Source organism: Falco peregrinus, chromosome 13 (assembly GCF_023634155.1).
Source record: "Falco peregrinus isolate bFalPer1 chromosome 13, bFalPer1.pri, whole genome shotgun sequence".
Classification (NCBI taxonomy): Eukaryota; Metazoa; Chordata; class Aves; order Falconiformes; family Falconidae; genus Falco; species Falco peregrinus.
The window spans coordinates 12,621,601-12,646,376 of NC_073733.1; the positions used below are offsets into that span (position 1 = coordinate 12,621,601).

The following is a 24,776-nucleotide window of genomic DNA, read 5'->3' on the forward strand; positions in this document are numbered from 1 at the left end:
CAAGTAGATATTTGCACAATCTGCCTCTCCAGCTCCACCTTTCTAATACAAGCTAGGACTCCGACCTCCAGCCTCGCACAGTTGCAATGAGCAAACAAAACCCTGCTATTCCCCCTCAAAACACTGCCGGTTAAATGTCATCTGTGTTCTCCTTCTACAAAAGACATTAGAAAACCCCCCTCCCCAGCTCCCCTCCCCACAAAACATGCTTGCACACACACACCTGTACCTACATACATGTGCTCACACGCACACAGATGCGCCGTGCGCGCACACACACACACATTCATACAGGAAAAACAGCTTGCAAACTCCTGAAGGTGGAAAAAGGCAACTTGCAAATGTGCCTTTGTTTTTGATATGCTCCCTCCTCCCCCCCTCCCATAACCCCACATTGCCCCTTCCCTCCCAAATAATTGCCTTGTCCTCCCCCCTTCCCAGCTCTTCCAAAATAAATATTCGTTTTATTTGTTGGTTTAAAAGATTCTTTTAGGCTTGTAAGCAAGAGAGAGGGAGAGAGAAAAAGAAAAGAGAAATCTTGTAGCATGAGAATGAACCCCCACCACCTCATGAATCCATGAAAGAATCAACATGAAGGGGTTAAGGGCAGTGACAGAAGAAAGATTAAAAAAATGTAATAATACTGAGAGGAGAAAGATGAAATTCAGTAGTGAAATGGAAGTGAAGATAGCGCATTAGTGAGCACAGCCAAAGATAACCTATCGCCCCCACCAGTTTTTGACTCAATTTCTTTAAATCTCCTTCCCCCGCTTTTTTTGATTTTTTTTTCTTTTTTGGGTTTTTTTTAGTAGGTTTTTTTCTTTTTTTCTGTAATTTTTTTCTTTCTTTTTTTGGTTTTTGGTGGTTTTTGTTTTTGTTTTTTTTTTACAATGGTTTAAGTCCTTCAGCAGGAAACCAAAATCAAGACAAACACATCCCTCCCTGAAACCAAACCCCTTCCCATACACCCTTCTCTCCCTTACCCACCCCCCCACTCCGTGGTTCTACATGTGCTGAAAAGAGAAGAGTAAGCTTAGAATAAATCTAATGAACCAAAGGAATAAATGATAATGATAGTAAAGAGTAAAACCCAAACCCAAAAGACCACAACACTCCTGTGTTGTCATTGTCTGAGTGTCTGTCCCTATCTCTCTTGGAGGCCGCAGGCATCAATTTACATAGTACAACCAGTAAACAAGGTTGAAGAATCCAAAGGTGATTGGAAAAATGATTCGTGACCACTTGTCAATGGTGCTGACGTCTGTCAGGTCTGGAATTTTGAGCTTCAGCTTAGATGACCGCCGGCGGAGACGGCAGTTGGCACGGTTGCGAGCCGCAGCATGGTGGGTCAGTGGGACATGGCGGTCCAGGGTCGGGTGGTGACCAAATCCATCCCGAGAGGCCAGCTGCTTGCGGAACTGGATTCCTGAGCCTTCAAAGGACATGACAGAGTTTCGAGAGTCGCCAACGCTGCTCATCATGTCTGTGGCCAGCAGCTCGTTGTTCATCTCCAGAGTGCTGAGGAGGATGTTACCATAAGGGTCAACCTAGAACAGGGAAGAGAGAGAAAGGTAGCAGGGATGTCCTGTGCACAATGCACACAGGGCCACACCATCAGGGATGATTTTGAACTGTTTTCTGGGTAACAATACCACTGATTAGGTCATTTGTGCGCTCTGAACCTGAACTTCTGCGGTTGAAAATGTTGTCCACTGATGCTGGAGTTGAAGGACAAGCCGCATGTGCTTGCAGCAAATTTTGAGCGGAGTAGTGTGGTTCTGTCAACACAGCAGGACCAAAAGCCACAGGGGTACTTTTGGGTACACCTGCCCTGTGAAAGAGGATGGTCCTGATGAGACTGGCTTGAGGATGATGACAAAATGATCAAGGAGAAAAAATTCCCAGTAATCCCCAGACAGGGGAACTGGAGTTCATCTCTTGTGATGAGGAGAAAGGCTGCTCCACAGCTCACCCAGGACTGAATGAACAGTGGAGAGTCTGAATTCTCCTGCCACAATGAAAGAAGGGGACAAACCTGCTCTCTCACCCTCTTCTCCTCATAACGGTGGCGCTCATTGTTGGCCTTGCTGATCCGTTCACTCTGTTTCTTTTGCTGCCGGGGGCCTCGCCCGAAGAATATGTAGTTGACAAAAGCATACTCCAGGAGCGCCAGGAACACGAAGACGAAGCAGCCCATGAGATAAACATCAATAGCCTTGACGTAAGGGATCTTGGGGAGAGTCTCCCGCAGATGGGTGTTGATGGTAGTCATTGTAAGTACCGTGGTGACCCCTGTAAGGAGAGGGTAGGTGCTCTGTTACCATGGCGGGATGGTTTCCTGAAATGCCACTCTCAGCTTCCCCATCCCTCCTCCCAGTTGGACAGCCTCAGGAGGGATGACAGCAGTGCAACTGGGAAGAAAACTACCATTGTTCTAAGCCCAGCTGCCCAGTACAAATTGCTGCAGGAAATAAACCAGTCACCAACAGTGGGAGAAGTTGTCAAGAAGAGTATCATTAGGATGATGGGGATCAACATACTCCAGACCTTGGTTCTTTAAGTCCTCCCTGCTCCTCCTTCTTTCCCTCAGTGGGGTAGAAAACATTCAGTTTTGCTCTCAGTCTCTCAACCTCTTCTCCTCCCTTTTTTCCACTTCAGGAACACCCTGCACACTACTGAATGCCTCAGTATCCTTGACATGAATTTATAATCTGCTGTGTTTTTCCAATGCCATGAATAGGAGAAAGAGTGAAGAGATTATCTTTTCATAGTGGTCTCTTTTTTTTTTTGCCTGCCTCATAGGCTTCTGTCTACATCCCCATCAATTCCCACCTTCCTCTCATCAGCTTTACCACTCACTACTTCAATTATCACCTGTACACACTCCTCCCGTGGTTCTCATGCTCTCCTTTTTAGGCCTACTCATATTTCCTGCATCTTAAGCAAACATTTCTTGGTCTTATTGAACACTTTTTTCCCCCATCTACTCAATCTCCAAGAGCCTGGTGCACCATGATTACTCTCACAGCTTCAGTCCTCTTTCTTCTCAGCCTCTTCCCTTCTCTAGACTGTCAAGAGTGGCCTCAGATCTGTCTCTGGCAGCCTTCATGCTTCTTTTGGAGGCAGTAACATTCCCTCTTCAACCTAGGCTTCTTTTCCCACTTCCCTAGCTCCGCTGTCCTGCTTTTCTTACTACCTTGCTGATCTTTTCTAGTGTCCTTTCCCCTCCTCTCTCTCTGCTGGCAGCTGTCTTAGTCTCTATGACCTTAATTTGCTCTTCTGGTTTCATCCCTGCCTCTACAGTGATGGCTTTCAAACCTCTCTGTGCATCCTGGTCCCCTGCTCATCCTGTTTGCCCTCCACCCTCATTGTGTCTGTAGTGTCATTCCTGATAAAGGATTTAAAGAACTAATTGTCTTCAGGTCACAGAAGAGTAAACAGAAAGGAGATATATTTATATACATGCAATATATTATATTGTCTATATTTAGACAGTAGTCTAAATATCCAGAAATCTGGGGCAAATAAAGGGAGACTAGAATGTTCTCCACATCTCCATTAAGAACTAGACAAATCACAATGGAGACTTAGGAGAGAGGCAAAGAGGTTTTTAACTGTGCGAGCAGGTAAATCTGGAGTACCTAGAGTACCCAGAGGAGGCTGTGGAATCTCCTTCTCTGGAGCTTTTTAAGGACAAGTTATATAGAGAACTGTCAGGAAGAGTTTAGAGAGAGCTGTTCCAGTTCTGATCTACAATGTTTTTCTTCTGTCTTCTCCTTTGAATCCAGATGTCAGCAGAAATTCAACAGCTGTGTGTCTCATGTCCAGCCTTCTTCTTGTACTTTCACTGTGCCAGCAATGTCTACCATGGTCTCTTTTCCTTCTCTCACTTATTATACCCTTGTCAATGCAACTTACCTTTTTAATTTACCACATTCTTCTTGTTCCCTCCCTGTCTCCCTGCTCCAGCCTCTCCACACGAGCACAGCCAGATGATCTATATTATATCTTTGTACACACCATCCCTCCTCTGAGTCTTCTCAAACTTTGTCTTCTCCTAGAGCTAGTTTAAGCCCCCAACCATTTCTGTAAGACCCAGCCTCCACCTGCGCTCCATTGCCTCTATGGGCCTTTTCCCCCTGGCAGATGAAATCCTTCTCTTCCCTTGGCTCTCCTGTTTCCTCTGAAGTTTCTATCATGTTGCACAGCCCCATTCTCAAATGCCAGCCATGACCCCTTTCTCCTGTTCCTTCTTCAAAACCCTCATCTGCAATCCACCCCCACTTCCCTTCTGTTGCTTAAAAGACCTCATTTTTTTCCTCTTGTAGGAGAACATTCCTATTTAGGGGAGCATGTTCTTAAGAAGAACTTTGACTTCAACTACTGTCCCATATTTGCCTTGGTCATGAAGGCCTTCAGCTACAAAAAGTGTCTGTATGGGGCTTAAAATATGAGAATGTGTAAAGCCAATTCCTTTACTTTTTTCATCTTTTAACCATTCACCACTTATCATTCTTACTACTCTTTGGCCAGCCACCCTCAGCATTTATTATCCAACTAATAGGTCTTGGTACATGTGTTGACCAAGAGGTGCCCAGATTTATCCTCTGCAGAAAAGACATACAAACCAGAGCAAAGGACCTGGCAGGCTCATGGCGTCTCTGAGAAGCTGTGACCATTTATGCCTTTGTTGTAGAGTTTAAACACGCACCCACAGAAATTTATGGCAGAACTTTAACTGATTCAAATAATACAGAGTCAAGCTTGGGAAATACTGATACTTCTGAACAAAAAAATAAAAAGAAAGTAGTTCTTCTGGCTGAAAATTTGAAGTTTGTTCTCAGCAAAAATGTCCTTCATTTGGGATGACAAATTTGACAGACCTACGTGGCTTGCTTAACTGCTACAGCATAAAGAAAAAGGTATTTTCTTTCTTAGAGCTGGTCCTAGCTTATCTCTCTCAAAAAAAAGCCTTCTTCAACATATGATGAAAAGGTACCTACCTAGTGCCACTCGTGCAGCAGAAGCATCATAATTGATCCAGAAGGAGACCCAGGACAAGATGGTGATGAGAATAGATGGCATGTAAGTCTGCAGGATGAAGTAACCAATGTTCCTCTTAATCCGGAAACTCAAAGATAAGCGCAGGTACGAACCTGTCAATGAGATATGAAAGGGAGATGCTGTTTAAGAGGAGGCTAAGGGTGTATTTATGGTAAGAGCTTAGGTTAGGAATTGAAATTTTATTTTGGAAAATGTTCTCAAGAGGCAACTCAAGAGGCAAGGATAATGAGAAATCTGTCTTTTTTTTTTTTTTCCTTCATTTGGTTTTTGCAGATTCATCAGGTTTTTGGAAGGGGGCTCTTCAGAGTCTGCTCAGTTGGCTCAGAATATTAAGACGAAAGGAAACTCTACATAAGTTACATTATTATATCCAGCATCATGGGGGAATGTCTGTTCAGTACTGAAATTGCTATTATGGTAAGTGCTGATTTGATACAGGCTTACACAGGAGACTTTAACCCTATATCTGGATGCAGTGAGATGATTTTCCAATGTTTCATGTACTAGCTTTTCCTCCAAACAGCAATGAAGGTCTGAATCGTATTTTTCCCATGCTGTTCTAAAAATAGATTATGGTCAGACTGGGCAAATTCATATGCAAATAGAATACTCTTAGTTAATCTGTAGGGTTGGGGTTTTTTTCCCAAGTTGTTGCAACTTCCTCCTAATCTTTTAGCAAACCTATTGGGGATAGTGATAGACAATAAGTACTTTTTACAGTCCTTCCATGGGAGCAGGGTCATTTTGACAGGGACAAAGCCTCTCACATTGCTGCGAAATAAAGTCCAAGTCGTTCCTCCTTCCCACCTCCGTCCCTTAGGCAACACAGCAGCCTGAAACATGGGTGTAATCATGGGTTGGCAGCTAAAGTAGCAAAAGAACAATAGCCTTTAATGATCAAGGAGGTAGACTGGGGAAAAGGAGGTTATGTTCTCTCACCATTATGTGCCATTTACGTAGCTTGAACGCGTATTTCACCAGTTTTGTTTTTTTGGTTTGTTTGTTGGTTTTTTTTTTTTTTTTTTTTTTTTTTTTTTAAGATCTTACCTATTTAGACTGCAAACTTCTTTTGGAGGAATGTTGCCTCTTGTTGTGGGTCTCTAGATTACCATCGCAATGGGACCCTGCTCCCAGCATGCCCCCGAGGCACTATTGGAACAACATCACCATCTGCCACCACAGCTGAAAGACTCAGGCTGTGATTTCGCGGCGTTTCAAAAATTGTCCTATTTAACAGGTGTGTGGCATGCTGCTTTGGCAGTGAACTCCATGCCAGATCAAAGTGAAGACAGCAATCAAAATCCAAGCCCCTCCAACTTTCCAGCTAGCAGTATCTGAATTGTCCAAGGTATTCTCTCCAGACCTTTTTAGTGCTGTGGACAGATGGGTTTGCATCATTTCATAGACCACTTGCATTTCAACCGATATATTCTTCTGTTTATTATTGCACCTACATTAGCTTCAAAACCCAGTTGCAAACAACATCAAAATAAGTTAAGGGCTGAAAACCTCCTAAAGAGCTTCTACTTTGAGCTCAGTTGGTGTTTTGACAAAGAAATGAAAACAAGTTGAAGCCTAGATTCTAAGTTAGTGCCTCCAGCATCTCAATCAAAGGAAGAACCACACTGACACTGGTCAGCAGAGGGTTTGCACATTCCATGGCCTCCCTTCAGCAGACACTCACCGGTGGTGAAGACCACTTCCCTGCTGACCAGCCTCTGCTCGATAATGGTGAACTGGGGCAGTTCTAGCACCTCCATCCCCGTGACGGCAGAATCATTTCCTTGCCAGAAGAAGACAATGTCATCAACCGTGTAACCATCTGCAGAGATGAAGAAGCACAGAGAGAGAATTAAGCTGACAAGCAGGAGCAGACGACACCCCCATTTTCACTAATGTGATTTGGAAGAGGATCCAGAGGAAAGCCCACACCATTAGACAGCAAGCATAGCCCTTCTCTGCAGACATACTTTTCTTCTTCAGCTGAGCTTGACAGTACAGACCCCAGGAGAAGAGGAAAAAATTGGTCAGAACTCCCACTTCTGGCTAGAATTCAGGAGGAAAAGGTGAGAAGTGGCCCATCAAGCCTTGACTTCACCACATAATCTCCATGGCTGACATGACAGGGACTTGACCATCAGAAGCCTCTGTCAAACGAACCAAACACAGCATCTTGCTTTGTAAAAACTGCCTCCTTGTACCAGAAGGGGGAGACCACACAATACATCCTGGTGGGGACTAGGTAAACAGAGCACCGAAGTATTTAAAAATTCCCAGAGAGAAAAAGACCTACAACAGCAGCTGAAAAGAAATTTAAACATCAGAGCACCTCCCTCTTCTAAGTACTCTTGGTCAAAATTTGGAGTCGGGAAGCAGACGGAGTCTCTGAGATTGGGGGCTGCTTTTACCGAGTGCTGGCTGAAAAGAGCGGTAGTGGGAGAAGAAAGAAAGGGGAGTCAGGCTGCTAACAAATACTCATCCCTTGTTTCAGGGTAAGGGTTTTTTTAACTCAGCCAACGATACAGCCTCCTACTTTAACCCCAAAGTATACATGCCAGAGAGGGCTGCACAGGCTGGAAGTGCTGAGGAGCCTAATGCCACAATCCCAGGAGAAAGAGTCCCCAGATGCTCTGGACTTATGGGGAATGAAGCCCAGGGGACAAAATCATGCGGCTCCCCTTCCATTGGTGTGACGTTCACAACCATGCCTGTTGCCTTTGTGGGCAAAGATTCACCTCCTCTTGAAAATTAATGCTGCTTGTGACAAGCTGGGTTTTGAAACAATGTGGCTGTTGCTGCACAAGGGGTGGCCTCTTATTCCAAGCAAAGTGCAGAGCTGCATGGGAGCACCTCTGTGTGCAAGAAATCACAGAATCATAGAAGGGTTTGTTTGGAAGGAACCTTGAAGATCATCTAGTTCCAACCCCTCTGCCATGGGGAAAGACGTCTGCCACTAGACCAGGTTGCTCAAGGCCACACCCAGCCTGGCCAAAGAAGCAGTAAGATACGTACAGGCTTTGGTGTGGCGTGGTGCAAGGCTTCCTTTAAAGCATGAACTTCACCTGTTCCCACAGACTCCTTTTATTCACCTTCTGCACTGCAGCACAACAGCCTGCCCTATCCACAAGCCCTCACAGCAGAAAGGCAGTTGGCTAGCAATACCCAGCAAGGCTAACATCCACCAGGGAGAGATGCCACCAAAACCAGCCTCACTGTATTAGTGGGATCAGGGGAATGAAGAGCTATTGAATGCACCATGGAAGAGAAATTCTTCTACCTAGCCTTAGAGACCAAGGGTTAACCCAGACGTGAGCTGAACTGTTGAGGATGGTGTCAACCTGCAGGTCCTGAGTGGATAAAGAGCTGAGCAACTTGATCTGATCTCATAGCTGACCCTGGTTTGAGCTGCAGGCTGGACTAGAGATACCCTGAGGTCTCTTCCCAAACAGGAATGATGATAGTGTAGTCTCCAAGCCCACATCCTGCACTCTCAGTCATTTCTGCACTTATTCATGGGTGCTAAAAAATAATAACAATCTTCCAAATGCCATGCTAGATCTGCTTCTCATCCCCCCATGTCATGATCCTGCTCCCATGGCAGTAAGGCACCCACACCCACAAGCCCATCAAGAATCAGGGCCTTCAGGTTATCATCTCATCTGCTGCAGACATTGGGGAGTCACAGGATATTACACTGCCTCGAGTACCCCAGCTTTGTGCACAAGAACTGGTATTTGCATCTGGCTGCAGCACATCTGGCTGTAGCATCTCTCCCAAAGCACCGAGACCAAGTGTGGAAAGCAGCAAGAAACAGCCAAGTCCCCCACTCCTCCCAGTGGACGATTCCAGCAGCTCAAACACTCTTGCAGTTAAAAAACATTGTGTGTAATTTTACATCTGAATTCATTTGGCTCAGACTTTCAGACTCCGGTGGCTGTTCTGAATTTTTCTAGGAGGATACCGAGCCCTTTCTACCCAGTGCTCCCCCTCTGCAGAGGTGCACCCAGCCTGTAAACAAGTCACCTCTCCACCTCCTTTGCAGTAAACAAACCAGATTGAGCTATTGAGGTTCCTCGCTGCAAAACATCTGCTCTAGCCCTTGAACCACTTTTTAGCTTCTTTTCTCAACCTCTTCTGATTTCTCAACTTCCTCTCTAAATTTTGGAAAGCAAATATAGACAGAGTCCTTTTCCCCATCTCATCAGCAACGTATTCAGAGGCCAATCGATTCCCTGCTCTGACTCACAGCTCCCCTGGTTTATATAACCCAGGCTCACTCCAGCCCTTTTTGTCAGAGCCCTGCTACAAAACCTCCAGCCGTGGTGCTCAGGGCTGCTGTCCCTTCGTCGCTTCCCCTGGTCAATACCTGCACGGGTACGAGCCTGGCAGCCTGGCCCGCGCTCCCGCACACCGGCACAGACCTCCGCATTTAGCTCTGTTCAAACGTATTCTGGATGTATTCAGATTGGGAGGAATTCAAATGTGCAGCGAGCAAGCCACGCAGGCTGCTATCTTCATCATCCGCAAATTTAACAGCAGTGACTTCAAATTTACTTCCTGATCAGCAATGAAAATGTCAAATTACAGTAACTAATTTTAGGAGATTTTGCAGTTAACTAGCTCTATTCCATTTACGCTATGACCTGCTGGCATTGGGTACCAATTTTTGCATTTTTTTTTATTATGGCATTATGCAATATGAAATCAAACGTTTTTCAGGAAGCCATTTTTAAAAAGTGAATCTAAAGGGAAAGGTTGTTCGGTCTAAAAATAAATGCTTCGCTTTGATTTCTAGCTTTAAAAAGGAAATCAAATTTCCATTTTACTTTTAAAAAGTAAAAGAATGTTCACAAAGACAAGTCATTTCAACCTGAAATATCATAAAGTATTGATACGATGTCTTAAAATGTCAGATTAACAGCCTGTTTGCAGCCTGCCTCAGCAGGTTTTTGTGGAATCCTGACACGCGGCTGGGCAGGGGCATACATGGTGAGAGATGCTTTAGGGATGGAGCGATGGGATCAACAGGCAGTGCCAGCACTGGCTTTCCTCCTGCAGGTAGGTGCCCCAAGCTGCTGCTTTACAAACCCAGCACCCCTGCACCACAGATTTTGGTGGTTTGCTTTGTTGTTTGTTTTGGGGTTTTTTTTTTGTTTGTTTTTATTTTTTTTAAAATATAGTTTGTTTTTTAAACCAGCCATAACAGGACTGTTATTCCAGAGTTGTGTGGACTTGGAAGCAAACAAAATGGAGCCCTGCAGATTTCAAAAGTGGAAGTGTGTAAAAGATAAAAGCTCCGAAGAAGAAAACAATTGACTCTCTTCATCTCTGCATGGATCTTAGAAATACTGTAAGGAAACATAGCTTTAACTAACAAATTGGCTCGACATGTCCCATTAAGAACAAAATCACTACACGAGGAACTGTGTGGGTAATTCTCTGTCTTCTGTTTTCTTGGTTACACCAGAAACTATTCTCAAAATGATCAGGAGTACCAGAACCGACATGTCATGAGTGCCTGCAGCAGGACCTGATTTACATCTCATTACCCAACGGCCACGCATCCCGAGCAAGCGGTGGATGGGAAGAAGGCTCCCAGGCGCAGGCAGGGCTGGTAAGGCGGCACGGCACCTTCTCACTGTGGATGCTGTGGGACCTCTTTTTGGAAAACAGCAATTCTGTGATAAACACCACTGATCTGCTGCTCTGGACTGCTCCTGCAGGGATACTGCAGTGCATTTTTATGAGGGCGAGCCAGACCTCCTCCGCTAGCATGGTCAGAAGAGGCTTTCCATAGGAGTCAAGGGAAGATCCAGATGGGAAGGGACTGTGGGAGGGTTTGAGTCCTACCTCCTGCACAGAGCGGGGCGGCCACGAGTCAGGGCAGGCTCCCAGGGCTTTCCTAGGGCTAAGGGAGGCTTCCACCACCCTTCCGAGGGTGAAAGTGATTTTAATGCCCAGCCTGCTGCTAGAGCTCCATTTTCCTGGGCATATTAGCCACGAGTTCCCCTCAGGGTAAAGTTTGGATGAGGAAGCCAGGTCCTGCCCCAGGGGACATCCTCCAGGAGGGGATGGCCTGTAACACCCCTGGGAGGCATCCCATGAGTGGGAAGTGGCTGGGGCAGGTGGCATCAGGTGGCACTGCATGGTGGAGGGTAGGCACGAGGCATACGCACAGCTCTCGATCTCCAGCGTGCAGTTCTGCTGGTCCAGGGGGTACCTCCGCAGGTCCATCATGCAAGCAGCCGTAGTGGTGATCCTGAAAGGTGAAGGGAGAAAAAAAGTCAGTTGTGCATTTTTTCTTACCTAAAAAAAAAAAAAAAAAAAGGAGAAATGAAAGGCAGACGTGAAAGTCAGGCAGCATTTGGGGCCGCTGTTTCCCTGGAAACCAGGGAGATCCGTGGTGGGAGGTGTGCAGAGTGGGGGCCTGGATGCAGCTCACCCTCAACTGCATGGCATAAACCCTTCGTGACTCATGTCAGCAAGGCAGTATCTCTATTAACTGGGTGGGGAGGGATTTGTGTTCCTCCTCTGTCTCTCCTGTGAGAGACAAAGAAACCGGCAGTAGGCAGAGCTATGGGCATGGGGGGGGGCGGAGAGGAGAGGCATGTTAGTTTGTAAGAGGGAGACAGCTGACACGTGTCTGTAAAACAGAAGATGTATTGATTACAATGCCCAACAATGACCTAGGGAGAATAGCTGACTACATTATCACTTCCTATTCTTCCCGAGCTGCCTCAGTGACCTTGAACTTGCCACCCCCCGCCCACACCCCCTCCATCACACCCACTTTAACACGGCGCCCTTCCACTCCTGTAGATTCACAGCTCTGGTAAAGAGCCATTCCTGCACAACCCATTGCATGATCAAGATCCACGGAAGACATGTTGTGGGGCGCGCATCCCCACGAGAAATAAATACGGGGAGAGAACGAAGGTCTGTGCTGCTTTGGGGTGTCAGCGCATGGCGTGGGGGCACAGCAGCACAGTGCTGATGGTGGGGCTCACGTGAGGGTGCGAGCAGGGTTTGTGTGTGCTACGTGTCGCACATGGAGGAGCATCGCTCTCTGCGATGGGATTAGATGAGGGAAGAGGGCATGAAGCAGGGACAGAGCAAATCAACAGCTAACTCACCAGCCTGGCAATGCTGCCCGGGAGTTAACAGGCTGCCCCTGCATCTCAAATATATCGCTCCCCTCACCCTTCAACGCAGTTTTCGTCCTGTGCAATGTATGTGTGCAGAGTGCTGAAGGTGTGTGGGGGGTAGAGATTGGTGCTTCCCCCCCCCCCCCCCCCCCCTTTTTTTCAATTAACCATCTGGAAGACATTAATCAAGCTACACATTTTTTACTATGTGGGCATAACCAGTGAACTGTTAACGAGAAAGCTTTATCTTCTGAGCCCTGTGGCTTGGGAGAGAGAAAAGGGAGGGGAAAAAAAAAAAGCAGGAAAGCAGAGAGGATGAGATGGCAAACCAGCAAAAAAGAAGGGAAAAAAAAGAAAAAACTTATAGGAAAAGAGACCAGGAAAGGGAAAAGGATGGATGAAGCTGGACAGAAAATTGGAAAGGTGGGGTAGAAGGGGGGGGTGGGGGGGGGATGGGGAGGCAAGCACCCACAGGAGAGGTCTGCCCCCGTGGGGGTATCAGGGTGGGGGCTGTAGCATGGCAGGCGAGCAGCCCCGCAGAGCTACTGGCTCTTTAAGAAATCTCGTGTGCTAAATTTATCTCTCTGCTGTCTGTGAAGTCTGTTTGTAGGAGATGAAGCCTTGAGGAGAGCCTTTGCCACTGCCTGCCGTGCTATAAATAGATCCAAAGAGACGGAGGGAATTTATATATATCCTCACTGGGTCTAGATACAACATTGCAACTGCCCTCTCTCTGAGCAGGGGGCCCAAGTGAGCTCTTAACCCTTTTATCTGTAATGTGGTTGGGGTGGAGGAGAAAGCTCCGAGGGGGAGAAGGATAATAGGACAGGAGCCACTTACGAACTATAACCACAGCTTTGTAAAAGCATGTATTGCTTTTGCACCCTCCCAGTTTGGCATCTCTCAGAGGGCTGCTGGAAACGCAATGCCTCTCCCACCCTAATCCTCCCTGACCGGGGTAGCTGGGCACAGGAGACCACAGCGGAGGAGCAGATCCAAAGCACACCTGGGGGGAGCTGCACTTTGCCAGGAAAGCCCAAAGTGGCAGGTGCCGAGTCCATCCTGGCCAGGCACCGAGACCAAAGAGTCATGCACAGGTATGACTCATCCCCCTATGCCGCACACGGCATATACTGTATATATTATACTGCACTCGTGGGAGATCGCAGTTACAAATGCGTTTTCCTGTTTTCCCTAAAGTGTGAGATGCAGAAATGTATTAAATGAAAATTTTCCACCCCATTTGTGGGCCCCTGTGGGCTAAAACCTTTTCACAATGTCCATCCTAAAATTGCAGCCTGGCTGGCTAACTTGACCACACAAAGGACATCCAGGGGAAACCTTTTCTGGCTCGAGAGGGACCATCTCACTTCGCAACAGGATTTGCTTATCGCCTGCAGTGCTGGTTGGAAACGCAGAGCACGACACAGTGAGCTATGGCTACCACACTCCATGCGCCAAATCCTGCTCACACTAACAGCCAGCATAAATCCAGAGCCACTCCAATGATTTTTGCAAGATCACACCAATTTTGTATCAGCAAAGATTTACATCAGGGCAGAATTTAGTCCCATTGATTCAAAAAAGAGAACCTTATGACAGGTAGGACGGAAAGGAGAAAAAACCCCAAGATTACGAGGGCATCTGTCCTCAAAAGCCAGATAATTTCTCTTTCCTTCTGACTAAAGGGTGAGTCTATCCACACCGTAGAGTTCAGAATCCTCTGGAGATACCCTAGTTGGCTGCAGGTCCCAAAATCCTGGTAATTTGCCTATGTAATACTGTCAGGGAGGTGAGAATTGGGACCACACAGGGAGAAGTTTTTGTTATGTTTTCATTGTGGAGGTAGCACAGCCACGCACGGCTGTCCTAGGCTGTAGTCACCTGCTTGTCTGGAGTACTTCAGCTGCGGTGCCATACCCACGGTAAGGTGTGCCTGGCAAGCCCAGGGACACCAGCACCCCAGGGCCACCTGGATGTGGGGCTCCTGCAGCGTGACCAGATGCAAGGGGCAGCGGGCCTGAGGCATCAGATTCAGTTCAGATCCTCCCTTTAGGTTTTCAAAACCATGATAAATCAGCCCTAATTAGGATAAAGCAAGTGGTATCCCAGAAAGGAAGGAGAAATGTTTAATTCTTTAGACTTCAAGTCTCAAAAAGCACTCTGGACACCAACTTCCCTTTGCCGTACCCTGCCTGACAGTGATTGTGGGTGACCACAGCAACACAACAGCTGCCATTGTTGGTGAAAAGTCCACCTGTGGCCTCTGACCAACTCAACATTCACTTGTTCCTAGAGGGACCAACAAGAGATTTCTCTAGCTCCTTTGCTAGCTGTGTGCCATGGGCAGGTGGGACTCATAAAGGGGTGAGAGGCTGCACCCACCTTTTGCAGCTAAAGGGGAATGGGAGCAAAACTCAGGCACACAAGTGACCTTGTGGGGTCACAGCACGTGCCATCTTTAGTCCAGAAGGCCACAGGACCAACCTCTATCTGATTCCTTGATGAGTATAAACGTATTACCTTGATACACTCTGAGCTGTTGTGTGAAGAGGTGTTTGCTTGGCACATAGAAACAACGTGGGGAGGACTGGATGGAGAGACATGTGGAGGATTGACACTACGGAGCTCCTGAGTGCCTCAACAGGGTTAACAGGCAATAAAGATGGAAGGAAAGTAAGAGGTGGAAAAATAAAGAGAGGATCAAAGAGTGATGGTAACATGAACACTGATGGGGGAGGCAGGAGTGGGGATGAGAGACAGGAGGCCACTGAGGTAAGGAAACAGAGGAGAGGGATCGGGGGAAGCAAGGGGTAAAAGCAGCTGGTGAGGGAGAGCTGGAGAAGAACGAGAAGATAAAAGACAGAAAGCAGAGGAGTGGATACACACTCTGTAAAAAAGGAGATGAGGAGACAGAGAACAAACCATCGCCTTGTAAACAGCTCTAGACAGAGTATGCTGCCTCCAGGAGATGCAACCGAAGTGAAAGGGAGCAGGGAGTGCGGGGGCCAGAGGGAACGCTGGGGAAGGATGCCACCTTCCCCGTGGCATCAGCAAGAGGCACACTGGCACCCAGCCAGGCTGCGTCTTCTCCCTCCCCCTCCTCCTCTCCCACTTCTCTACCCACCTCCCTCCCCTTTTAAATTCAAAAATTTGTGTGGTGTGAAATTTCATCTGCTTTGACCGCAATTCACAGAGACACTGCCCATCGGAGGGGAGAGGCTCGCCTGCGCTTTGTATGATGCACTCAGTGAAGCGGTCCCACTCCCTCCAGCTGCCAAGTCTGGCCACCACCACCAGCCTCCGTCTCTGGCTCCCCTTTCCCCCTCAATCCCTGCCCGTCCCGTGGGCCTCCAGGTCAGCCCCCTCACATGTCACCACCTTTACACCTCTTTCCCCACAAAAAAGACATTTGTGCCCTTGCCCTAATCATTTCTCCTGAGCTCTGTAGGCAGTTGTGCTACCAAGCAGCCAAGTCCTCACTGCCCTGGTACTCTTCTGCACAGCTGGCAGGCAGACATAGTTCATCCGGGGCTGAATACACCTCAAGAGGAAAAAAAAAAAAAAAAAAAAGAGGAAAAAAGGGACATGCACTTATAAGGTGTCAAGCAGCTCTGGCAGGCTGTTGACTGACAGAGATCCCTATTCTCTACCAGCACCCAGTGGATTCAAGCAGAAGCCAAAGTAGTGTGGATACGTCACTCTGAAAAGCACCCTTCAAGCCCAGGTGAGGTAAAGACCGTCTCTAGAAAAGCAGCCACAAAGCTCTAAGTCACGCTGGGTGAGTGCTAGGTCTTTATTTGTTACAAAGAGGAAAGCTCTGCTCACTTGAAGCTTGTATTGACAAAGCAGATGCTGGCGCAGAAAGGGTAGCGCAGCTTCAGCCCACCGTCCCTCCACCGCTGCCTGCTCTGCAAGCTGAACCTGGCGGCAGCAGAGGACTGTCCCACCACAGCTGCAGCTCAAAAGGGAATGCTGAAGTTTATGCGAACCATCAGTTCTTCACAAATATTTCAGTTCTCTGACATGAACACCACCAGCCATTTCATTCCCTCTCTGATCTTCCTCATCACTGTTTACTTATTAATGGTTTCTTCTATGTTATTTAGAATGATTATGTATGTCCAGAGACAGGAGCAGCATAGAGCTCCAACCTGCCATTAAAACCTGCCACAGTTGAAGGTCTCCTTTCCATCTCCTCCCTATCCCATTGCCGGCTGCCTCCAAGGTAGCTGCCCTTTCAGCTCCTGCCCCAGTCAGATCTCCCTCTACCAAACTGCAGCTCTGAAGGTCCTTGGCCACCAATTCATCCTCTAGATCACCTCCAGTGTGTTGGGACAACCAAATTCACCAGATCTAAGTGTAAGGTGCAAAAAATTACTTTCCCAAAATATCATCTGATTTCGAAAAGAGCAGGTCCAGACTCTCTAAGGAGGACTGGGTGGGAGAGAGGGGAAAACTAACAGTGTACTACCTCTGAGAGGTTCCTAAAACAAGTGGGGTCCCTTTCCCCTTAAGCTTATCCTTACAAAATAAACTACTGCACTGTCTGCGTCATAACTGTCTATACCAGAAAGCTGAATGTGCCTGGCACTGGTTTCTAGGGCTGATGTCAACTGGTAACGGAACAGCCTTTGTCTACACTTAAGTTCTTACCCTCCAGAAAAAGGGTCTGGCCATGCGCAAAATGCCTGTTGAGAATGGTCACCATCCTCTGCCGTGCTCTAACTGGGAAATGCCTAAGGGACAACGTTCGTGGACACAGACCAAACCCAGGAAAAAAACTGATTTTGCAGGCCACTGACATCCAGTGTCCAAGAATGTTCCCAGATATCTTTGGCTTCAAGGATGCTACCTAAAATTCAGTATGGGTGAGAAAAGATGTATAGCACAAATACCCCACCATTACCTTCTTAATTCAAGGGAAGACAGAGCCAGCAGTTCAGGCACTTACCCAATTTTGCAGTTACGGATTGAGCGTCATTACGCAGGGCTAACACAAACAATCTCATAGCAAAATATAAACATTTTTTTAAGTTGCCAGTTGCAACTTTTTGGATTTCAGATCTCCCAAGATGCTGAAGATGCTCCTGTCCCCCTGGGATACAGACTCTCGGAGCTCACAACAGTTTGCAGCAATAAGGAGAATGGATGGAAGCAGCTTGGTGTTTCGCAGGACTTGTGCAGGCTCACCCCATGGGGCAAGTTAGACTCATAAGGGAATTCTGGTGACTAAGAGTAGAAAGAGGCAAAACTGCTGTTTTGCTGAACATGGGGAAAAACCAAAACTGAATTTTTACTCTGTACGTTCTCAAAGTCAGTCATAAAAACATGCTGGTAAATGTCACCTTCTGCCTAGCAGTAAGCACAAACTTCCAAGGGCCTGAAGGGATTTATAAACCCATGGTGAATTCTGCCATTCTTTTAACATGGTCTGATCTTTGCAGACTCCTGGAGGTCATGTTAGAGCCAAGAGAAAGGCAGGGATATGGAATATTTTCCCCTTGTGTCTCTTTGCCTAAAACTGACTCCATAAGCCTTGGCACAATCCTGCTAAGGCCACTCTGTTTCCAAAAGCATCTGTGCTTGCATAGGCATCATTTGATAAATAAGAGTGTGCACTGCACTCAGATAGGGGAGGGGAAAAAAAAAGCGTGCTCCTCTAAACTAGTGCTCAGGCTACCAGTCATCTAAATCAACCATTTTTCCACCCTGAGAGAGTACAAGGCAGAGTTGCCCTCACTGCAAGGTTTTGCTTTCCTGCCTCTATTCTATTTGAAATGCAGTGTGTGTCTGCAAGTTGTCAGCTGGATTGGGGGACAAGAGAGACCCAAGTGGAACATGTTTAAAAAGAGATTAGTTTGTTATTGTTGCTCCAGACAACAGTGATCTGCACTTAATGGAGCAGAAGGTCTCTTCCTTCAACAGCATTGGGCTGGGATGAAGCTGAATTAATAAAACAGTAACCTACAACTTAAACCTGCGGGATTTGGCAAAGAATAGACAGGGTTCAGGGATGGGCTCAGACTGGTGGCTGGGACAGAATAAGCAGGAAGACTAAGAGGTGCTGCCAGGGTGAGCCAGGGGTTCAGGGCATGCAAGCTGCTTCGGTGATCTTCAAGGAGGCAGTGGGAGTCAGCTGTTTGTGGATACTCCTTGACCCAGTCAAATGTATAGATGTAGGCCCTGGTGATGCTTGCCTCTGTTCTTGCAAATTTAAGGATGGAGAAGCAGCTCTGGCACACTGTTTTATCCTGTTTTATTGAGCTCCGATTTCTTCCACAGCTTCTAAGACTATTCTGAAATTCCATATTAAGCTTCCTTCCAATGTTTCCAGCTAAATTCCCTCATCCCAGCCCTAGAAGGCAAAAATGCAGAAGGCAATCTGTCCTTAACCTCAACTGGGAAGCTGAGCTCCTAATTAAATTCTCATTTTCCCTCACCCACCTAACGAACTCTTCTCTGCCCCCACATCTTTGTGCTAAGGAACTGGCCCAAAGCAGAGCTCCATGGTAGGAGCTGCACAAGGCTGCAGGACCAGCTGGATGGACATAAGCCCAACTGTTTGCACCCGAGCTGCCAAAGGAGAGATTTTTTTGTTGCCTTTGCCTAACTTGCAGAGGGAGCAGGCACAGTTACTAGGGTAGAGCCTGAATAATCTCTCACATTTCTAGAGAAACCTCTCTCAGGGAGGGGAAGCAAAAATCATGGATTCCTTCCCTTCTGGCCTGTAAGATGGGAGAGGAAAATTGCTCAGTGGTCTCAGTACAGAAAAAACTCCTGTCTTAACCCATCAGGACACCTTCTCTGCAGAAAATCAAATAACACCCATCGCAAGAACAAGGATATGTCTGCAAACAGCAGGCTTCGAGTGAGACAGGAGTAGGAGAAACCCACCCGCTCCCTCTCAGAGAGCTCAGGGATGCAGTCTGGGCTTCTCAAAGCACCTGTGTTGCTGGAATCCAGTTTTGTCCCTAATTAGAATGAAATTAAATAGCTTCAAGATTTCCCAGAAGGATGTTTTAAAGCTGGAGAACCCAATAACCCCAGACTGGGACCTGGGGAATGTAATGCAGACAGGGCTGGGTCCTGATCAAGAGGCAGGTTGGAGATGGGAGCTGTGATGAACTCCAGTGGAGTCCCAGCCCCTGGGAGCAGGCAGGGCAGCCCTGGAGGCATTGCACACCAGGGTGGCAGGGGGGTTCTGGCAGTGTACCTGCTGTTGAATGAGAGAGTGGGTGAGATGCCTGACGTACATCTGTTAGCTTGCATTGTTTCCCTGTGTAAGGTGAGCTAGAAGTGGTGCTCTAGCTGCTGCCTTGCCCAGGAACAAGGTCAGGTCCACAAGCGGGTCAGCAGCAGCTTGCTGCAATGCGAGGGCTGATGTCCCCCAGGAGCCACTACCTTGCAGAGAGGAGCTGACTGATGGCAAAACTCACCCCGGGAAAAGCAGAAATTAAGTGCTCCAAAGCAGATACTTTTCTCAAAGCAAAGCTTTTCTCAGTTTAAAACTAAAAATTGTGAGTTGTTTGAAGTATGACAATTCTCTCCTCCTTGCTCTAAGCACTGAACAGGTATTTGCACTGATGAGAACAGCAGGGGTCTGCTTCCCCAGGAGAGCATTCCCTGGGCCCAGAGCCCCGCTATGCCTTGGCGCCTCTGCATGCATCCAAACTGCTTCACCTCTAAAACACATCTCATTGCAGTTGACTGTCGTGGACAGGAATAAAAAACCCACAAGACATATGCACACGCTCCCCACCACAACTACCACCTTCACAGGAGGAGATTCCTCATTCTCTCTGCACAGGATTTAGTCTCCGTCATCAAATTCCTCTGCAGTTTTTTAGTTGCTCAGTTTACATTGCTTGGGCTCCTTGCCAGCCAGGCACTGCATCTCACTTGCTGTCCACCCGGCTTCACGCCTGCTTCCCAGCATCCCAGCCCACCCGCTCCCTCTCAGAGAGCTCAGGGATGCAGTCTGGGCTTCTCAAAGCACCTGTGTTGCTGGAATCCGGTTTTGTCCCTAATTAGAATGAAATTAAATAGCTTCAAGATTTCCCAGAAGGATGTTTTAAAGTTGGTTTCAAATATGATATCAAATTACCATACGAGAATTTCAGCATTGTTACAGTTGTGTCTATTTTTAGGTCTCTGAAAACGGATAGCAAAACACTGATGACATCAGCATTTGAAAAGTGTCAACTTGTTTCACTACCAAATGGATGCTACATGGTCTAGAAAAGGAAGTAAAAATCTCAGGCCATAACGTATAGCTTGTATGTGGGATAATGTAAAGCTTACTGAATATTGTGGCAGGGGTGGACTAGACAGTCTCTGGAGGTCCAGAGAAAGCCTTTGATGATTCTCTCTGTTACTCATACATCAGCAGTGGTAGTAAAGCAGCTTGAAATGGTGAGGGAAATATCGACCTAAGTGAAAAATTCTCTGCATAATATTGGGAGTGAAAGATCAACATTCTCTGAAATGCTTTCTCTTAAATGAAAAATTTTGCCCTAATTTTTTGTTTAAAATTTGATGAAACCAAGGCAGTTTTTGACAAAAAGCCATTAGGAGGATAAATACATTCAATTCAGCCAGTACTATCCAGCTCTTCCTCACTATTTCATCCACCTCCCTCTACTACCCAGTAGCCGATCACTTTGTCTCTGTGGGTAGCTACTTTCAGCCTCCCTTCATATTGCAGCTTTTCCACATCATTTCAGTGCTTCCCTGCCACGTGCCCAGGGTGACCAGCCCTCCCGTGCTTCCCAAGCACTTTTAATCCCCGCAAGGCATTTGGGGGCCAGGCGAGTTCAGGCACCATCGTGCCAGTTGCACCTCTTAAACACCCTGTCAGCTCTGCAGGTTTGCATCCTCCCATCCTGCTCTGTGTTTGCAGAGATGAGAGTGCCCTCTGGGCTGGATCTGGGCTCCAGGCCCCTCTTTGGCCTTCTGGGATTTATGCCATCTGCTAAGTCGTTGGGAAGGGGGTAGGGAACACCAGTCCTGACTCCAGCCCTGCAGCAGCCCAGCACTGCCACCCTGGCGCAGCCTGCTGCTGTTTATGCATTCCTTTTGTTGGAGACCTGGCAACCAGCTTTTAATCTGAGCCCAGTGGGAATTAATTTTGGAGTAAGCTTTTGTATCGAACGCTTTCCTAAGATGTAGCTATATTACATCTGCCGCACTCCCTTCATCCATTAATTTGCTAATTCTACCAAAACCAAGCATATGCTTTTCTGACACACAACTTGCACAATGGAGTGGAGCGGAGGAATAAAGGGCTTCATTCACTCGCGCAAACAAGTTATCTGAAGCCTCATCTTGTTCTCACTGAAGTCAGAAACAAAATACCCATTGACTTCCGTGTGAGCTCACTTGGACCTTGGGGTCTGATCCAGCGCTTGAGCTGATCCTGCCGGTCGCTTGAACACCTGCTGAAGACAGGGCCCTGCCAGGGTGTCATCCCTCCCGGTCTCTGACATCAGAGACTGCTGGAAAGAAAAATGACTGTTGTGCCCCAAATAGCATGATTGAGTCACTTTGCTACAGGATAAGCTCAAAGGAGGGGGAACTGGCTGGGCAGAAGGTAGCAGGAGAAAGAGCAGAGCTGTGGTTTCTTGCTTGGGGAAAAACAAACAGACAAACAAAGGAAAAGAAACAGAATTCTCCTCCTTTGGCTTTCTTCCATCAGGGAAACTCCATTTTATGAATCCTTCTGAAAAACGCAGGAAAAGACAAGAACAGGCTTCAAAAGACAGAGGACCCACACTTTTCTTCGCAGGACAAACGTGGGTGCATTTTTACAAAGATAAAGGGAGCACAGATGAATACTGAGTGACTATTTTCTTACTTGCTTACACCTACTGTGGACATGGCTACATATTTTTGAATAGGATCACAGTTATTTGCACCTGCAAAACTGGACCGAGTACTTCTGTTGTCAGCAAAATCGCAGGTGCAGGACTCAGTACATAAAGCAGCCCTAAAGAAATCATTGTCTATACCACTATGACTAAAGCTAGAGGGACTTTAAGCATTCAGGGCACCTGGCTTGTCCCTCAAAATCCCAGTGCTTTCAGGATAGTAAAAGCCAGCCGCCCTGACCTGAGGCACTGCTCATGAACAGGAGCTTCAGTTGCTCAGTGCTTCATTTTTGCAATTGCCATTTTCTCCAGGGGAGGAAAACCAGCCAAGATTTAAAACAACACAGGCAGCTCTTACTATCACCCTGGAAATAACAGGGGCAAACAGCTGTCATTTTCTTTCTTTTGGCCTAGATGCAATTTTCCTCATCTCACCCGTTTACACAGGTCATCATGCAAGGAAGCTCCCTTCCCTGCTCTGCTGGGCCCTGTGGAAGGGGACAGGAAGGGACATCCAGGAGGTGCTTGCACAGTGTCCCAGCCTGAGCCAGGTCGAGTGCAAACCCTTCAAGGACTTCTACTGCCTGTCACCTGTGCTGCAGGGTTCACACTGCTCTTTTGAGCTGACTAAATGGCAGCTGATAAAAATATACTAGCATTTCTTCTTTTGCCATGCAGGTGTGTGCAAAGATTTCCCACCAGCCTGGGGGAGGCAGCTCTACGCTCAGGTGGGCTGGCTCAGCAGCAAAGAGCAGCCTGAGCTTAACAGCACTCTTTGCTCACTCCTTCCCAACAGGCAGAATTTATACTCCTACCTACCCCAAGTGAAAGCACCTTCTTGCCTAACCTTCATTCTTGTTTTAACACAATGAGGAAATTCGGGGTAGTCAGCTGTGGGAAGGCTGCTCTCTTTCTGGTGGCTCAGTAGAGCTGGCTCAGGGCTCCTTGGCAGTATCAACCAAGCAGCACCAGCCCAAGGTATAGAGATGGATGTACCTGGCCCGGGAAGGAAGGGGGAAGAACTGGGACAGAGTCACAAGGTTGGGCTTGTTGCATGTTTTGCTGTCTCCTGGCCTGGAGCAAGAGGCATCCACTAGTTCAAAGGAAAAAGTAGCACGTACATTCCCCCACATACTGCAGCCTGTCCCTCAACACCAGCAGCAACTGCTGCTCCCTCGGCTTCCCAGAGCTCTGCACGGGGAAAGCCCAGGGCACAGCCACCTGGCTGCCCTGGCAGGATGATGCCCTGGGCAGCTTCCTACTTTGCTATGCTGAAACCCAGCCTTACCCTCCCCAAAACAGCTCTGCTACTTAAATAGGAGGGAAAAAAATCATAACAAGTCAGACTTTGCCACAAAACACGAAACAGCAGAGGAGCTGATACTGTAAATGGGAAGGGTGGGTGTACCTTCTTTGAAGGAGAAAGGTCTTTCCTCCTCCTTTGGTGCACTGGGATGTAAGCCCAGAGCTGCTATCGCAATCATTTGTGAATGTGGAGGCAGGTCTAAAAAGCCAGCTGTGAATTTTGGTAGTTGAAAAGGAAAAAAAAAAAGAAAAAAAAAAAGAAAAGAAAAGAAAAGCTCAAAGCAGACAAATAGAGGGTTGGGAAAATCAGTGCCTAGATTTCAGCTACAGCATCCAAAACCTGCACTCTTACCTACAGCCACAGACTCCCTTTCAGGCCTTTGCCCCACCTCCATTTGACTTTCTTACCTACCCTGGCATCTCCACGTATCCAGATCATACAGTAAAGCCAACCTTTGCCACTGCACACAAGCACAGCACTTTCAAAGGCTCGTGTCCCTACATTAATTTATTCCAGACACCACAAAAAGCCTCCACACTGAGAACCATTCCCCTACCAAACATCAACTTTCAAGCCTCAATCGTCAGAATCGTTCTGGGAAAGAGACTTTTTTTTTTAACTGTACAAAAACATGCCTCCTATCTCATACTCAAAAATGACTAAAATGATTTGATTCAAATGCTACAGAAGTTCAGCCTTAGATACGAGAGTAACAAAGTCTCATCTCGATAGGCCAAACTTGCAGAAAATTATAAGCAATCGAAAATGAGTCGTTCAAATGGAAGTGTTATGCAACATGAATGACAGTGACCTGAAATACTCAGAGCACACTGTTCCCATCTCCAATATTTGACTATAGCAGCAAAGGAAACTTTGGAGGCCTGAAGAAAACCATTTCCACCTTGGAGAAAGAACAGATACTTAAAACTGCAACACTTGAGTATCTTTGGGGCTTTCGATTCCTTGCCTTACCAGAATACCTTTGGAAATGGAGGAGGTTTAGATGATGTGTCATTCTCAACTACAACCAACAAAGATTACCCTTAGACTTACCTCAGGCCGTACAGGACAGTCCCATCAGGATGGAGCCGAATCATGCGATTCTTCACTGTCACCCCGTGCAGAAAGGACTTCTTGTCATTCAGGAAGTAGGTGTCCGGCAGCCACAGCTGGTCAGCCACCCGGTTGTCCAGGGTCAGGTTGAGAGGAAGGTCGTTATACGCCAGGCGTTTGTCCCGCCAGCTCTGCTGGAAGTACATGGTGATGGTGTAGTCCTGGGAAAGAAAAGTGCAAATGTCAGCCCAGATCTAGGGTAGGGATGTTACTCCATCCCTTCACTACTGCCACTGCGAAGACTTTGGTGGGTCTCCAAATTCCTTGGCATCAAAACCT

The 24,776-nt window shown here is 47.1% G+C and overlaps 1 protein-coding gene across 2 annotated transcripts in view; it reads right to left on the reverse strand.

Annotated features, from left to right (window-relative positions):
* Positions 1 to 442: 442 nt before the first annotated feature.
* LOC101913605 (gamma-aminobutyric acid receptor subunit beta-4) overlaps positions 443 to 24,776 on the reverse strand; it is a 75,038-nt gene continuing 50,704 nt past the window's right edge. Inside the window, exons 4-9 of one of the 2 annotated variants that reach the window (XM_005237883.4) lie at positions 24,438 to 24,658; positions 11,241 to 11,323; positions 6,749 to 6,886; positions 5,004 to 5,156; positions 2,048 to 2,292; positions 443 to 1,547 (exon numbers count right to left, since the gene is read on the reverse strand). In XM_005237883.4, the coding sequence (XP_005237940.1) occupies positions 1,170 to 1,547; positions 2,048 to 2,292; positions 5,004 to 5,156; positions 6,749 to 6,886; positions 11,241 to 11,323; positions 24,438 to 24,658 (1,218 nt within the window). In that variant the 3' untranslated portion in view covers positions 443 to 1,169. Of the gene's footprint in view, positions 1,548 to 2,035; positions 2,293 to 5,003; positions 5,157 to 6,748; positions 6,887 to 11,240; positions 11,324 to 24,437; positions 24,659 to 24,776 lie in introns of both variants that reach the window. The other variant, XM_005237882.4, reaches the window with a different exon arrangement.